The sequence below is a fragment of the Pristiophorus japonicus genome, chromosome 5 (genome assembly GCF_044704955.1).
Source record: "Pristiophorus japonicus isolate sPriJap1 chromosome 5, sPriJap1.hap1, whole genome shotgun sequence".
In the NCBI taxonomy this organism is placed as follows: domain Eukaryota; kingdom Metazoa; phylum Chordata; class Chondrichthyes; family Pristiophoridae; genus Pristiophorus; species Pristiophorus japonicus.
In genome coordinates this window covers 3,023,191-3,038,943 of record NC_091981.1, presented here as the reverse complement: position 1 = coordinate 3,038,943, position 15,753 = coordinate 3,023,191, and the positions used below count along the sequence as shown (strand labels likewise).

General features: G+C 46.7%; 1 protein-coding gene across 5 annotated transcripts in view; it reads right to left on the bottom strand.

The window, feature by feature from the left end:
• Nucleotides 1-15,753, bottom strand: part of ulk4 (unc-51 like kinase 4) — a 615,462-nt gene that overhangs the window by 403,476 nt on the left and 196,233 nt on the right. For all 5 annotated transcript variants that reach the window (XM_070880300.1, XM_070880304.1, XM_070880303.1 and 2 more), the window contains exons 18-19: nt 7,686-7,793; nt 3,557-3,640 (exon numbers count right to left, since the gene is read on the bottom strand). In XM_070880300.1, coding sequence (XP_070736401.1) covers nt 3,557-3,640; nt 7,686-7,793 — 192 coding nt within the window. The remainder of the gene's footprint in view (nt 1-3,556; nt 3,641-7,685; nt 7,794-15,753) is intronic.

Below are 15,753 nucleotides of genomic sequence, written 5' to 3'. Positions count from 1 at the left end.
ATCTTCATAAGTCAACCCCCTCATCTCCGGAATCAACCGAGTGAACCTCCTCTGAACAGCCTCCAATGCAAGTATATCCTTCCTTACATACGGATGTCCACATAGCATTTGTTCACAGTTTGTGAACCAAGTTTTGCAGCACTTTGCTGTGCATGGCAACCCTTCACATTTCCTGTAAAGACAGTGGGGCCGATATTGCCCCTTTCTTTAAGAGCCATGACCGCCTCAAAGGATCTGTAATGACTCTCCGCCTAGTTGGTGTGGAGTAAGAACCATTTTTAAAATTGCCCTACTTGGGTTTTGCAGCGGTAATGGCTCCCACCCCGTCGGGCACGCACAGACCCCTGCCACCGATCCCCTTTCCGCCCCATGCGGGAACTTGCCCCGCGGGAACGCATCGACCACCAGTCAGTGCCCCCGACAGCTTTCCCCGGCGGGAAGCTGCGCGTGCCTGGGTGGCACATCCGCCCTTAAAGGGGAAGGCACACTGCTGCGGGTCGCCAACAGGCAGCCTGGCACCCCATCTCGGATGCTAGGCCGCTGGCCCAGCCTAAACGCTCCCTGGTGGCCCAGTGGACCTAACTAAACGCCATGCAGAGTTTGCAGTAGCCCGCCCCTTTAACTGAAGGGGAGGGACGCTGTGACGTGTCAGTGCGCCGCAGATGACTGGGCCGGGGCGGGCGGCTGGTCCGACCGAAGGCCCCCTCCGCCCCACACCCGCCTGGAACATCGCCCCGCTGGAAAAAAATATTCCAAGACCTGAATTTCTGTCGGATCTCTGCCCCATGGATTGGGGTGGAGAAAACCTTAATAAAGTGAGCACGCCCTGTTTGAGGCGGGGCTCAATTTCGGCCCCAGCAAGTCCAAAGTGAATTTTTGCACTTTAAAAAAATTTGGTGTTCCCATCGCATCAATCAGTTTCTAACATTATCTGCTTCGGAGCAGGATTGATCCATTTACACCAACACGGTATTACAGCTGCCTGTCAAGGAGCTCACTGGAACAGAAAGGGAAGGAGCATGTTCTGTTAGTTGTGGTCTGCTGAATTCTGTTGAGTGCCAGTTGTGGCTCAGTGGCCAGCATTATTGCCTCGGAGTCGGAAGGTTCTGGGTTCGAGTCCCACCTCAGGGACTTGGGCACAAAAATTGCAGGACTCGTATTGGACTGTTCGGCCACCTAAGGACTCATTCTAAGAGTGGAAGCAAGTCTTCCTCGATTCCGAGGGACTGCCTATGATGCTGAGTACTGAGGGAGTGCCGCACTGTCGGAGGGGCAGTACTGAGGGAGTGCCGCATTGTCGGAGGGACAGTACTGACGGAGTGCCGCATTGTCAGAGGGGCAGTACTGAGGGAGTGCCGCACTGTCGGAGGGGCAGTACTGAGGGAGTGCCGCACTGTCGGAGGGACAGTACTGACGGAGTGCCGCATTGTCGGAGGGGCAGTACTGAGGGAGCGCCGTACTGTTGGAGGGGCAGTACTGAGGGACGCCGCACTGTCGGAGGGGCAGTACTGAGGGAGTGCAGCACTGTCAGAGGGGCAGTACTGAGGGACGCCGCACTGTCGGAGGGGCAGTGCTGAGGGAGTGCAGCACTGTCGGAGGGGCAGTCCTGAGGGACGCCGCACTGTCGGAGGGGCGGTACTGAGGGAGTGCCGCACTGTAGGAGGGGCAGTACTGAGGAAGCGCCGCACTGTCGGAGGGGCAGTACTGAGGAAGCGCCGCACTGTCGGAGGGGCAGTACTGAGGGAGCGCCACACTGTCGGAGGGGCAGTACTGAGGGAGTGCCGCACTGTCGGAGGGGCAGTACTGAGGGAGTGCCGCACTGTCGGAGGTGCCGTCTTTCAGATGAGACGTTAAACCGAGGCCCCGTCTGCTCTCTCAGGTGGATGTAAAAGATTCCAGGGCATTATTTCGAAGAAGAGCAGGGGAGTTCTCCCCGGTGTCCTGGGGCCAATATTTATCCCTCAATCAACATCACTAAAACAGGTTATCTGGTCATTATCACACTGCTGTTTGTGGGAGCTTGCTGTGCACAAAATTGGCTGCCACGTTTCCCACATTACAACAGTGACTACACTTCGGAAAGTATTTCATTGGCTGTAAAGCGCTTTGGGACGTCCTGAGGTGGTGAAAGGCACTATAGAAATGCAAGTTGATCTTTTTCTTGTAAATCTGACCTGCGCCCCATGAATAGCCAGTTGGTGGGTATGTCGGGTTAATATTCTGATCACTAAAGAAAACGATGATGCCACCATCATAAAAGTGAAGGAGCGTCTGTGCATCATTAAACGTAACTGAAATAAGACTGAGGTGAGAAGAGAAGCTACAATTAGTGAGAGCAAGCCATTCCCTACTTTCAAACAAAGGCACCCATCAGAAATCAACTGCGGAAGGCCAATGAAAAATGGTCAATCGTTAATTAGAGAGTAATATGTAATTAAAATTACGATACTTCATGGAACGGTGCTCATTAATATTCAAATATATCCCTAGATGATGTTTGGCTACAATTACAATTCCCCTGCATTGTTTATCTTCTACCTCAGGGTGTGCTACGCATCTTCATTTTTTTTATCAGAATACCCCAAGATGAGGGATCTCAATGTCTGATAACCATGGCTACTTATTATTGTTGGAGAAAAAAGATCAAAGTTTGTTCCACTACTCTTCAAGCTCAATAAGACTGTCACGCTAATTCAATTTGCTGCCGCCAGAGATTTGTTATCACAGTCCCTTTGGGATCAATATTTCCTCAGCCTGCAGAAAGCACCAGGACCCTGATCATTTTCCGCTTAATTAACTCTGGAAAAGCAGCTTCAATGGAACTTACCGAGCATGTTCCTTCCCCCACTTACGCCCACCGCCCCAGAAAAAAACTCAGTTAAAACAACATAAACTAAAGTCAATTTGCAAATATTATATATTGCAAGTAGCCTAGTTAAACGAAAGTACCATCGCATATTTTGTTTCCTTAAAATGCAATCAAAGTGGGCTGAACCATTTCTCCATAAGTTATATGACGGATGCAGCTAGCCAATCACTGAGGCACAGAATCGCTGCTTGGCGAATGATTGGCAGCTTTTTGCAATAAACCAAACAAGAGTTTGGATTTAAATAAAAGTTTGACAACCGCAATCAAGTCGTGACTGGGTGCACAGGAAACTTAGTGTATAAAAACACAACAGTTCTAAATATTTATAGGCATTATTGGTAATCTGTTTCAGCAAATGTACCAGATAAGTGTTTCTGCTTTCAGGATAACGTCCCATTATTTTGATAAATTCACAACCCATGGGAATCGGGGTACCCATAATGAGGGATTTTCAAAACAACATCTGCGCACTTACTTTGTCGAAGCTTGATATTCCCAGACCAAAATCGTGGAAACAAAGAGAGAGAAAAAAGGGCTGTGGGGACACGGCGACTGAACCTCTCCCTCAGCAGTTTTAATTTAGGAAATGATAAGCACATGCGTAAATATAAAAGCCGCAATGTTGGAAGCATGGTGGAGCAGGCTGTTACATCTATTCATTTCTCAGGAGGCACCTAACAGCCTTACCCCTTCCCGAACACATCTCATTATCACGGTGTAGGCAGTGGCAGGGATGGCCCAGCGGTCCCTGGAGTGCGCTCCTTTCTCCTCCTGCAACACAGCGAATGAAGTGACCACACACATATCAGTCTCAATGAAATTAGCCTCTCGATGATTATAGAAGCTGTATTTTTTTTTTAACATTTTATTGATTTTACAAATGTATCATTCACAATCCTGTTCTTCAGTGACAGGAACGTTACTCGATTTTCCAATCCAGGCCATTCTACATAAGAACATCAGAAATAGGAGCAGGAGTCGGCCATATGGCCCCTCGAGCCTGCTCCGCCATTCAATAAGATCATGGCTAATCTGATCATGGACTCAGCTCCACTTCCCCGCCCGCTCCCCATAACCCTTGACTCCCTTATCGCTCAAAAAGGTGGGCAGAGGAAACGTTACAGGGACACCCTCAAAGTCTCCCTGATAAAGTGCAACTTCCCCACTGACACCTGGGAGTCCCTGGCCAAAGACCGCCCTAAATGAAGGAAGTGCATCTGGGAGGGCGCTGAGCACCTCGAGTCTTGTCGCCGAGAGCATGCAGAAATCAAGAGCAGGCAGCGGAAGGAGCGTGTGGCAAACCAGTCCCACCCACCCTTACCTTCAACCACTGTCTGTCCCACCTGTGACAGGGACTGTGGCTCTCGTATTGGATTGTTCAGCCACAAAGGACTCATTTTAAGAGTGGAAAGTGGAAGCAAGTCTTCCTCGATTATGAGGGACTGTCCATGATGATATTCTTTTTATAAAGGAATGGTACAGTTTGATTGCAAACCACCGCTAAATCATTGCCCTTCACTAAGTCTCTGTTAGCAGTGCACCCACTAGATAGTGCAATATCGGGGATGGATAGCATGCCTTTAGTGCCATTCTCCATATCTGGCAGTCTATTCCTACTCTTTTTTTATCTTCCTTGAGCAGATTGGGCCGATACTCTCTGGAGTTTAGAAGAAGGAGAGGTGATCTCATTGAAACATACAAGATTCTGAGGGGGATTGACAGGGTAGATGCTGAGAGGATGTTTCCCTCGGGCTGGAGAGCCTAGAACCAGGGGTCACAGTCTCAGGATAAGGGGTCGGCCATTTAGGACTGAGATGAGGAGGAATTTCTTCACTCAGAGGGGGGTGAATCTTTGGAATTCTCTGCCCCAGAGGGCTGTGGATGCTGAGTCATTGAGTATATTCAAGGCTGAGATCGATAGATTTTTGGACTCTCGGGGAATCGAGGGATATGGGGATCGGGCGGGAAAGTGGAGTTGAGGTCGAAGATCAGCCGTGATCTTATTAAATGGCGGAGCAGGCTCGAGGGGCTGTCTGGCCGACTCCTGCTCCTAATTCTTATGTTCCTTAGGCAACCTGAGTACCAGGGGAGGACTGAATTCAATTCCCATCAGCTGTGTAGACAGGACAACATAGTAATTTCTTGGAAGCCTAAACCACAAGAGATTCTGGTTCCACCCCAACTCCCAAATTATATGTAGAAGCTCATAACTGCTGTTGATCCCATGTAGTAACCGACAATGATGCTGGTATTAATAGTCTTCATTGCATTGTGCGCAACAGTCGGTTATGGAACACTCCTTGCAGCGCTGGCTATATAGGATGCAGCATAGCTGATCGGGAAACGTGCGCCAAGCAGCACTCTCACCTTCATGGACTGGCCTCCCTGAATTACTGCCAGTATTTGGCTCTATGGTGATAGACATTTCTCGGCTGTGCTGTTTTTGCACGGCCTCTTGAGCAAGAATTGAATTCTGTTTCTGGTCTTGTACTAGGTATCCATATTAGAGAAACAGGTTAACAGCATCTCAAAACCTTCCCAAAGGAATTCCGGTATTTTCAAGAAACAAACTGTTGATTAAAAGGTGACGATTGGAAAAATATGTTTTGATGTTTTCTAGCCCGAGGCCAGAAGACTCTGCCAAGTTTTAGCTGCAGATCACCATGTAGACAAATGACAAATCATGTTTGACTAATTTGATTGCATTTTTTGATGAGGGCACTGCAGCTGATGTTGTGTATATGGACTTTCAAAAGGCGTTTGATAACGTACCACATACTGGGCTTGTTGGCAAAATTGAAGCCCATGAGATAAAAGGGGCAGTACACAGCATGGATACAACATTGACTGAGGGATAGATATCGGAGAGCTGTGGTGAATGGCTGTTTTTTGGAGCGGAGGGAGGTTATACAGGATTCCCCAAGGTTCAGTACTAGGACCACTGTTGTTTTTGATATGCATTAATGACTTGGACTTGGAGGATTGGCTAAAGAACCAGAGGCAGCTCACGCGAGTGATCAGGATTTGGAACCAGCTGCCTGATGGGGCAGTGGGTACAGATTCAATAGTAGCCTTCAAAAGGGAGTTGGATAAATATTTGAAGGACAAAGAATTGCAGGGATTTGGGGAGAGCGCGGGGGGAGTGCGACTCACGGGATCGCTCTTCGAAAGAGCGGGCACAGACTCGATGGGCCGAATGGCCTCCTTCTGTGCTGTACTATTTTACCTTCTTGCTTGCTCTCTTTCCATTCTATAATTCTAGGCAATACCATTCTTTAAAATATGAGCATTTTTAAGTGAATGGAAGAAAAATGTATTTGGAAGCAATTTTAAACTTGTTAGATAATTAAGTTACTTTCATTTTAAAATGGGGACGGGGTTAAATTTTGAGCGTAGATTGCCAACTATGTAGGAATGATAGTCTCCATTCTTTCAACGTAATTGCACTGCCATGTACAAATGACTATTGCCCCATCAAATGCGGGAAAGGCACTTGGGACATCGTTCCTGGAAGTCATGGCAAGAGTTTGGCATAGTGCAATATCTATGTCTGTCAGGTTCCTTGCCCATCCCCACTGTATATAAAGTCCTTGTCCCCAAACTGCACTTTTGTTATTGAACAGAAGATACAACAGAAAAACGGAGTTTGAGCACACCACAACATAACAAGCTTCGAGATGCATCAGGTCAGAAAGGAAACGGAGCCAGGCTGTGAGGGAGCTTCTGTTTTGGAGCCTGGACTATATTCAAAGCTGTACCAACATTGTGACAAGCAATCTAGTATTCTTTACTCATTCATACAACCTCCAGGGGCAAATAAATTCTTATCAAAGTCTTACAGAATATTGGAAATGGGGAAGTTTATCATAAAACCAGCCTGGACGTAAGCAATATCGATGAGCGCATCTCTTGTGAAGTTTTGCACCCATGTGAGGTATTAAGGAGAAATGATTGAGAGATTTTACCAACTCTAGTGCATATCTGCTTGGAGTCGCGACATAACTAGCAATCAATTCCACCTTGTTTGTTGATAGATCTGGCCCCTCGAGCCTGTTCCACTATTCAATAAGATCTGATCTGATCTTGGTCTCAACTCCACTTCTCTGCCCGCTCCCCATAACCATATCGTTCAAAGATCTGTCTATCTATACCTTAAATATATTCAATGACCCAGCCTCCACAGCTCTCTGGGGCAGAATATTCCACCAATTCACGACCCTCTGAGAGAAGAAATTCCTCCTCATTTCCATTTTTAAATGGGCGACCCCTTATTCTGAAACTATTCCCCCTAGTTTTAGATTCTTCACTAGGGGCAACATCCTCTCTGCATCTATCCTGTCAAGCCCCTTCAGAATATTATACGTTTCAATAAGATCACCTCTCATTCTTCTAAACTCCAATGAGCATAGGCCCAACCTTTCCTCATAAGACAACCCCTTCATCTCAGGAACCAACCTCGTGAACCTTCTCTGAATTGCCTCCAATGCAAGTATATCCTTCCTTAAATAAGGAGACCAGAACTGTACGCAGTACTCCAGGTGTGGCTTCACCAACACCCTGTACAGTTGCAGCAGGACTTCCCTACTTTTATACTCCATTCCCCTTGCAATAAAGGCCAACATTCCATTTGCCTTCCTGATTACTTGCTGTACCTGCATACTAACTTTTTGTGTTTCATGTACAAGGACACCCGGACCACTTTGTCCTATTTTATCCCCCCAATCAATTACCAGATACAACAGTCATACCCTGACAGGATTCTGTCGCATTATTGCCATGCATCACCACAAGTTTTCACATCCTCAGTGTCTCCTACCTGAGTGGCCATAAGGTGAAGGAGTTCTCCGAATGCAGGTAGCAGGCAATGTTTCAGCTTAGTGTTCCTGAAGTTCTCTCGTATCAGCTCCATCAACACAGTGACAGCCTGAAGTGTAAAGAAAAGACCATAAGGAGAATATGTTACATTCCAGGGCCACAGTAGGAAGAATACTGGCAACTGTACGTTTCGTGTAGTTATGCATCCTTGCTGCTTTCCAACTTTCACTATCGAAACACCTCCTTGAAATTTTGAGCATAGTAAGCCTAACATTGCCGTTAGGTTTTTAAATTCTTACAGGGCTTGACAGGGTAGATGCAGTGAGGATGTTTCCTCTGGCTAGAGAGTCTAGAACCAGGGGTCACAGTCTTAGAATAAGGGGTCAGCCATTTGGGACTGAGATGAAGAAGAATTTATTCACTCAGAGGGTGGTGAATCTTTGTAATTCTCTCAGTCGTTGAGTATATTCAAGAAAGAGATCGCTAGATTTTTGGATATTAAGGGAATCAAAAGGTATGGGGATAGTGCATGAAAGTGGAGTTGAGGTCGAAGATCAGCCATGAATGGCGGAGCAGGCTTGAGGGGCTAAATGGCCCACTCCTGCTCCTAATTCTGATGTTCTTATGCAAATCACAGCACAGGAACCACTTTAGTGCCGCAGAGTAATATAGCTAAAAGAGAACAAAAAGTTTAGAAATGTAATGAGTTTGTGACTTTAATGTCATCTGCAAACTTGGATATACAACTCTCGAATCCTTCATCCAAGTCATTCATATATATGGTGAAAAGCTGAAACCCCAGTACAGATCCCTTGTCACAGCCCGCCAATCAGAGAATGTTCCTTTTATCCCATCTCTCTGTCTCCTACCTCCCAGCGAATTACCAGCCCATGTCACAAGGTTATCTCAGATTCTGTGCACTTTCATTTTTGCTCACGATCTCTTGTGTGGAGCCTTATCAATTGCCTTCCGGACATCCACAGACAGCCCTCTGTCCACCATGCCAGTGACCTCCTCAAAAACTTCAACTAGATTAGTCAAGACTTGACCCAACCTTCACAAATCCATGTTGACACTCTTTGCCCAGCAAATACTTGTCAAATGCTTAGTGACTATCTCCGATGATAGATTCCAATCATTTCCCCACAACTGATGGGTCTGCAGTTACCTGGTTTCTCCCTACACTCCCTGATTGAGTGACGTTTGCAAGTTTCCAATCCAAAGGCATAATTCCCGAACCTAGAGAGCTTTGGAAAATTCTGACCAACGTATGTGCAGTTTCCACATCTATTTCTTTTAATACTCTGGGGTGGAAACGATCAGATCCTATAAATTTATCTATCTTAAGTCCCATTATTTTCTCCATTACTATTTACATACTTGTATTAATTCCACTATCATTTGTGTGCTTGATTGTTTTTTTTTTAAGATTCCCTTGTACTGCTGGTATTTGTCCACTTCCTCCATGGTGAAAATGGCACAAAGTATGAATTTAACAAGCCTGCAATTTCTCTATTGTCCATTATACTCTTGCCTGCATCTGTCTTTAATGGACACACATTCTCACTTGCTACTTTCTTTCTCTTAATATCTTAACAAAAGCATTTGCTGTTACCTTTGATATCCTTGCAACATTTATTTTACATTCCCTTCTGCACCTCGCCTTACTTCCTCTGTTTTCCTTGTTGTTTTATTTTTAAAGAAATAAGAAAGACTTGCATTTATATAGAGCTAGACATTCGGGTTGTTTGTGCCTCCCATTGACACGAAAGGGAGGCGCAAACGACTTTCTGCCCGGGCATTGCACCGCTAACGACTATTGCTAAATTCCAGAGGGGGTTAGCGGCGATGGTATCCCATAGCATCCCGCTCCGCTGTGCCGGCAATGACAACGTCATCACTGTGTGTGACAACCCGTTTTTGCCTCGGAACAAAAATTGCCACTCGTCCCCTGACGGTGCACCGAGCGATGCCAGCAACAGCTTCGGGGGACGTGAACCGGGCTGCAGACTGCTCGCAGGGCGCTACTTAAAGGGGAGGTGGCGGCCATGTTAAAAAAAAAAGTGGCGTCTTCCTTCGGCGCCGCGATGGCGTGGTCCGTGCCGCGATTGTTCACCCCGGCACTCCACCTGAACAGAGGGCTGTCGGCACGGCACCCCCGTGGTCCGTGGAGTCCTGTTTCATCCCGACAGAGTAGGCAACTTGGGCCCTTCCCTTTAATGAAGGGAAGAGCCCCTCCTACGCGGCAGCGCTACGCGGCCCAGTGCGTAACACTGCGCCAAGCTCCCGACCCGACCGGCGCACTACCGTTATGTTGTGCTCCACTATCTTTCGGGGGTGGTAACCCGAATTTTTCGAGCTGGGCTGGACTTCCACGCCTGGCTCAAAATGTCCCGCCTCCCGATGTTCCCCCACTCCCTCCCTCCTCACCCCCACTCCTCCCCTCCCCCCCCGCAAAACTGAGCGCAATGGAATTTCTCGGCCATAGTGCCTTTCACAACCTCAGGACATGAATTTCTTCTCTCAGAGGGTGGTGAATCTTCACTCAGAGAGTTGTGAACCTGTGGAATTCTCTACCGCAGAAAGTTGTTGAGGCCAGTTTGTTAGATATATTCAAGAGGGAGTTAGATATGGCCCTTACAGCAAAAGGGATTAAGGGGTATGGAGAGAAAGCAGGAAAGGGGGACTGAGGTGAATGATCAGCCATGATCTTAATGAATGGTGGTGCAGGCTCGAAGGGCCGAATGGCCTACTCCTGCACCTATTTTCTAAGTTTCTACGTTTTGGAATTCTCTGCCCCAGATAGCTGTGGATGCTGAGTCGTTGAGTATATTCAAGGCTGAGATCGATGGATTTTTGGACTCTCGGGGAATCGAGGGATATGGGGATCGGGCGGGAAAGTGGAGTTGAGGCCGAAGATCAGCCATGATCTTATTGAACGGCGGAGCAGGCTCGAGGGGCCATGTGGCTGACTCCTGCTCCTAATTCTTGTGTTCTCATGACCCAAAGCGCTTTACAGCGAATGAAGTACTTTGAAGTGCAGTCACTGTTCTAATGTAGGGAACATTTGACAGTTCTCCCAGCCCATTGCATTTTCACTTTTACTTGCATTCGTGCAAGCCACTTCTGTTATCTTGATAGTGGCTCATTTTTTGGCAATTAGTTGCTTAACTACATAAGTGGAGCCTTTGCCTGTTAGGGGTATGCACTGCTTTTGTCTTGTGCCAAATACTTCTTTGAATACTTCCCTCTGTTTATAACAGTAAATTAAATGGCCAAACGGTGCAAGTTTCAGAAGAAAAACTGAGCAACATGAAATAACCTGCGGACTCTAGATCGGTCGACCAGTTAGCTCCTGTTACTTTGTGTAGAGCTCACTATTAAATTGGATGAATGGTGCTGTCTCGAGACATAGGGGTCTTGTTCAACTAGAACATAAACCCGTCTCTTCACCGAGGCCAGAGGCTAGGAAGACCCAATATGTATTAAGTATAGATTTTATTTAAAACCTACAATTATAGGATCTGTGTGGGTGCCAACGCATTTATTATTTTGTTTTCCATCTCTCAAGGGCTTTCCTTTGAAAAACAATTATCAACACAAGACATCTGAGCCTTGCGGACGATACTGAACATCTGCTATCCTAATCATATTCAGTCGGAGACCGACCCCAAACGAGTTGCGGGTAGAAGCATGCATGGTCTCTCCCGGCAAGCTGGTTCACAGTTACATAAAAACATAAGAAATAGGAGCAGGAGTAGGCCATATGGCACCTCGATTATTCAATACGATCATGGCTGATCCAATCATGGACTCAGCTCCACTTCCCCGCCCGCTCCCCATAACCCCTTATCGGTTAAGAAACTGTCTATCTCTGTCTTAAATTTATTCAATGCCCCAGCCTCCACAGCTCTCTGAGGCAGCGAATTCCACAGATTTACAACCCTCAGAGAAGAAATTTCTCCTCATCTCTGTTTTAAATGGGCGGCCCCTTATTCTAAGACTATGCCCCCTAGTTCTACTCTCCCCCATCAGTGGAAACATCCTCTCTGCATCCACCTTGTCGAGCCCCCTCATAATCTTATACGTTTCGATAAGATCACCTGTCATTCTTCTGAACTCCAATGAGTAGAAGCCCAACCTACTCAACCTTTCCTCATAAGTCAACCCCCTCATCCCCGGAATTAGTCAATGTCAGTAGAACCACTGGAAGTTTTATAAACAGACGGGCTGTTCATTCACATTTCTTGAAGTGGTTTTAGCAACATCTTTAATTTATGCTTACATGCCGAGTGGTAAGTCTGGAAATAAACTATCTGTTTAAGGCAGAATAGACGAAGCCATGTATGAAGTAGCCCTTGCTGTATAAAACTCTGGGCACAATTTCCAATTCATTCTAATATTACCAAAATATTCTCTTATGGGAATGAACGTCATCCTCACAGAAGCACCCAGGACCAATGCATCCTTTCATTTTTTTTTAGCTGCGCGGTCCATTCAGATTTCCGCGCATGTGGGTTTTTTTCCCCCATCGTGACATTGGATCGCCAGCGCGCTATGTGGCCGCACGGCTTAAAGGGGAACATTGCCCACTGCTATGTCATTGTGAACTGAAGTCTTTGAGTTACCGTGCCAATCAGGGTGGGCCTGAATTCATAGAAACATAGAAAATAGGTGCAGGAGTAGGCCATTCGGCCCTTCGAGCCTGCACCGCCATTCAATATGATCATGGCTGATCATGCAACTTCAGTATCCCATTCCTGCTTTCTCTCCATACCCCTTGATCCCTTTAGCCGTAAAGGCCACAACTAACTCCCTTTTGAATATATCTAACGAACTGGCCTCAACAACTTTCTGTGGTAGAGAATTCCACAGGTTCACAACTCTCTGAGTGAAGAAGTTTCTCCTCATCTCGGTCCTAAATTCACGGTGGCGGGCGAGCGCCTCTGAACCACGAGAAAAGTACAAACCCACCTGCTGGGCCTGGAGGTTCAAACACTTGCCGGCCTGGGCCTCCACGCCTAGGCTTGCGTAATGGCCCACGTAGCCCCGCGGTGCAGGCGGTTCGGCACCGGCCCTGGGGTCGCGTAGGTCGGCCCAACCAATGACAGAGGGGATCCCCATTATGCTTACAGGGATTCCATTTACGTACGGGATCCCCATAAGCATGAATAGGAATCCCCATAAAACACAATTAGACCCCAGTTAAATAAAAATAAATTCTTAAACGTTCAAAATGAATTAAAAGACAAACATTTAAAACAAAAATGTATTCTTTGAAAACTACATTTAAATGGTTTAAAGGGGCTAAAAATAAGCAATAACTAATTTTAAAATTCTTCTATGTTTAAATAATTTAAAAAAAATTATTTTAATATTTATTTAAACTTTTATCCTGGCAAAAGGAGGCCCAGGGGCAAGAGTTTGGCGGGCATTCGCTGGGCAATAGTTGAGCAAATAGCCCAAATCTCCGCCCGTGAATGTCCATTTCCCGGGGGTACGGAAGATCTCTCATGCTGAAACTGCACAGATCGCGGGTTGTGGGCCTTCACTCGGGCACAGCGCACGGGGATTCCCAGAGCATGCGGGCTCTTACAGCTGCGTACGCGGCCATGGGCCCTGGAAAATCAGGGCCTGTATGTTGGAATGCCGTGGCTAATATCGACTGGACTGAGACAGCCCATGCTTGCTTGACGTGGGATCCTTCCAGTCAGCGGCGGTGAAGGTTTTGTGCACAACTCTGCTGTGACATTTTCACCAACCCATGTTCTCTAAAGTTGGAATACCTCCAGGTCACACGACAATGTAGAATAGGAAGATCATTTGGCCCATACTGACTCTACCATTCAGAAAGATCTTGCAATATCTCGTCACAGCATACAACAGTTTGCTAAATGAACCCAGCCCTTTGGTTCCATTACAGTGGCTGGAGGTCTGTTTCATGCGACACTTCACCTTTGAGTGAAAGGACAACTTCCTGTCATCAGTCCTAATTTAAGCTTCACCAGTTTGAAAATGCTGTCCTGGTTTAATTTCATAAGAACATCAGAAATAGTAGCAGGAGTCGGCCATACGGCCCCTCGAGACATTTAATAAGATCATGGCTGATCCGATCATGGACCCAGCTCCACTTCCCCGCCCGCTCCCCATAACCCCTTATCCCCTTACCGGTTAAGAAACTGTCTATCTCTGTCTTAAATTTATTCCATGTCCCTCTTCCACAGCTCTCTGACGCAGCGAATTTCACAGATTTACAACCCTCAGAGAAGAAATTCCTCCTCATCTCAGTTTTAAATGGGCAGCCCCTTATGCCCCCGAGTTCTAGTCTCCCCTATCAGTGGAAACATCCTCTCTGCATCCACCTTGTCAAGCCCCCTCATAATCTTACACATTTCAATAAGATCACCTCTCATTCTTCTGAATTCCATTGAGTAGAGGCCCAACCTCCTCAACCTTTCCTCATAAGTCAACCTGCTCATCTCCTGAATCAACCTAATGAACCTTCTTTGAACTGCCTCCAAAGCAATATATCCCAATTTACCTCCTCTAAACCACTGAGCATACCATCTTCTTCCATGAGACTCCGTCCTTTAAGTCCAAATTTCTTGTCTCTCCTCATAACTCAGATTTTTGCTGCTAGATAGCAAGTCTTATAGATCTTCTCTGGACAGTTCTCAAGGTCAGTGTGATCTTACCAGATCACTGTGTGGTTTAAGCTCGATTTCCATTAACCTGGCCCACCAGTTTGACTGTGCAGTGCAAACATTCGATATGCTTTACTGATTGCTGCTCCGTGGTGATGTTGAGCAGTGTGGATCAAAACCTCCAATTTCCCCTCAGCAATTCCAACACTACTCACAGGAACACAGGATCAGGAGGAGGCCATGTAGCCCCTCCAGCCCTGCTCCGCCATTCGATTAGATCTGTAGCTCAACTCCATCTACCCGCCTTTGCTCCACAGCACGTCATACCCTTGCCTAAAAAAAATAACGGTGTACATAAGCAATAGGAGCAGGAGTAGGCCATTCGGCCCCTCGAGCCTGCTCCGCCATTCAATACGATCATGGCTGATCTGATCATGGACTCAGCTCCACTTCCCCGCCTGTTCCCCATAACCCTTCACTCCCTTATCGCTCAAAAATCAGTCCATCTCTGCCTTAAATATATTCAATGACCCAGCCTCCACAGCTCTCTGGGGCAGAGAATTCCACAGATTTACAACCCTCTGAGAGAAGAAATTCCTCCTCATCTCAGTTTTAAATGGGCGGCCCCTTATTCTGATTCTATGTCCCCTAGTTTTAGTTTCCCCTCTGAGTGGAAATATCCTCTCTGCATCCACCTTGTCGAGCCCCCTCATAATCTTATATGTTTCGATAAGATCACCTCTCATTCTTCTGAACTCCAATGAGTACAGGCTCAACCTACTCAACCTTTCCTCATAAGTCAATCCCCTCATCTCTGGAATCAACCTCGTGAACCTGGGTACAGCCTTGAAAGTTCCAATTCTCCATTTGGCGCATTGGAATACATACCATGCCATCATCTGTACAATACTTAAGTTTCATTTGCCATTGTTCTGCCCAATTGCCTATTCTAGCCAACATACATAGAGAAATGCTCTCCATAAGCTGCATGGCTGCGCACTGCTCTGCAGCTCCCGTGCAGCCGGCTCTTCGATGCAAAACCCGCGCATGCATCGATTTTTGAATGTGCCATTGAAGGGGCCGCGTGGCCCCCCCAAAAAAAATTAAAGAGAACATCGACATAGAACCCTACTTACCTCCTCAGCTTGAACTCCACCACCCCACCCCGCTTTCCTGCCCCTGCACTAGTTCAGTATCATTTGCAACTTTTGAGTGGTTTGCATGGAGCTTCTGGATTTAAGCTTTTGCGATAAATTAGTGCAGGTCCCTCGGGCAAACCCACTTAGCATTATCTTCCCACAAGTGGCATCACTTTCCGAAAAACTACCTGCTGCTTTTTACAATTCGATGATATTTGTTTTTTTCCATTCCCGGGATTTACAATGAATCCCAACCAGCTTTAATGTTGCACTTCATGAGAAACTG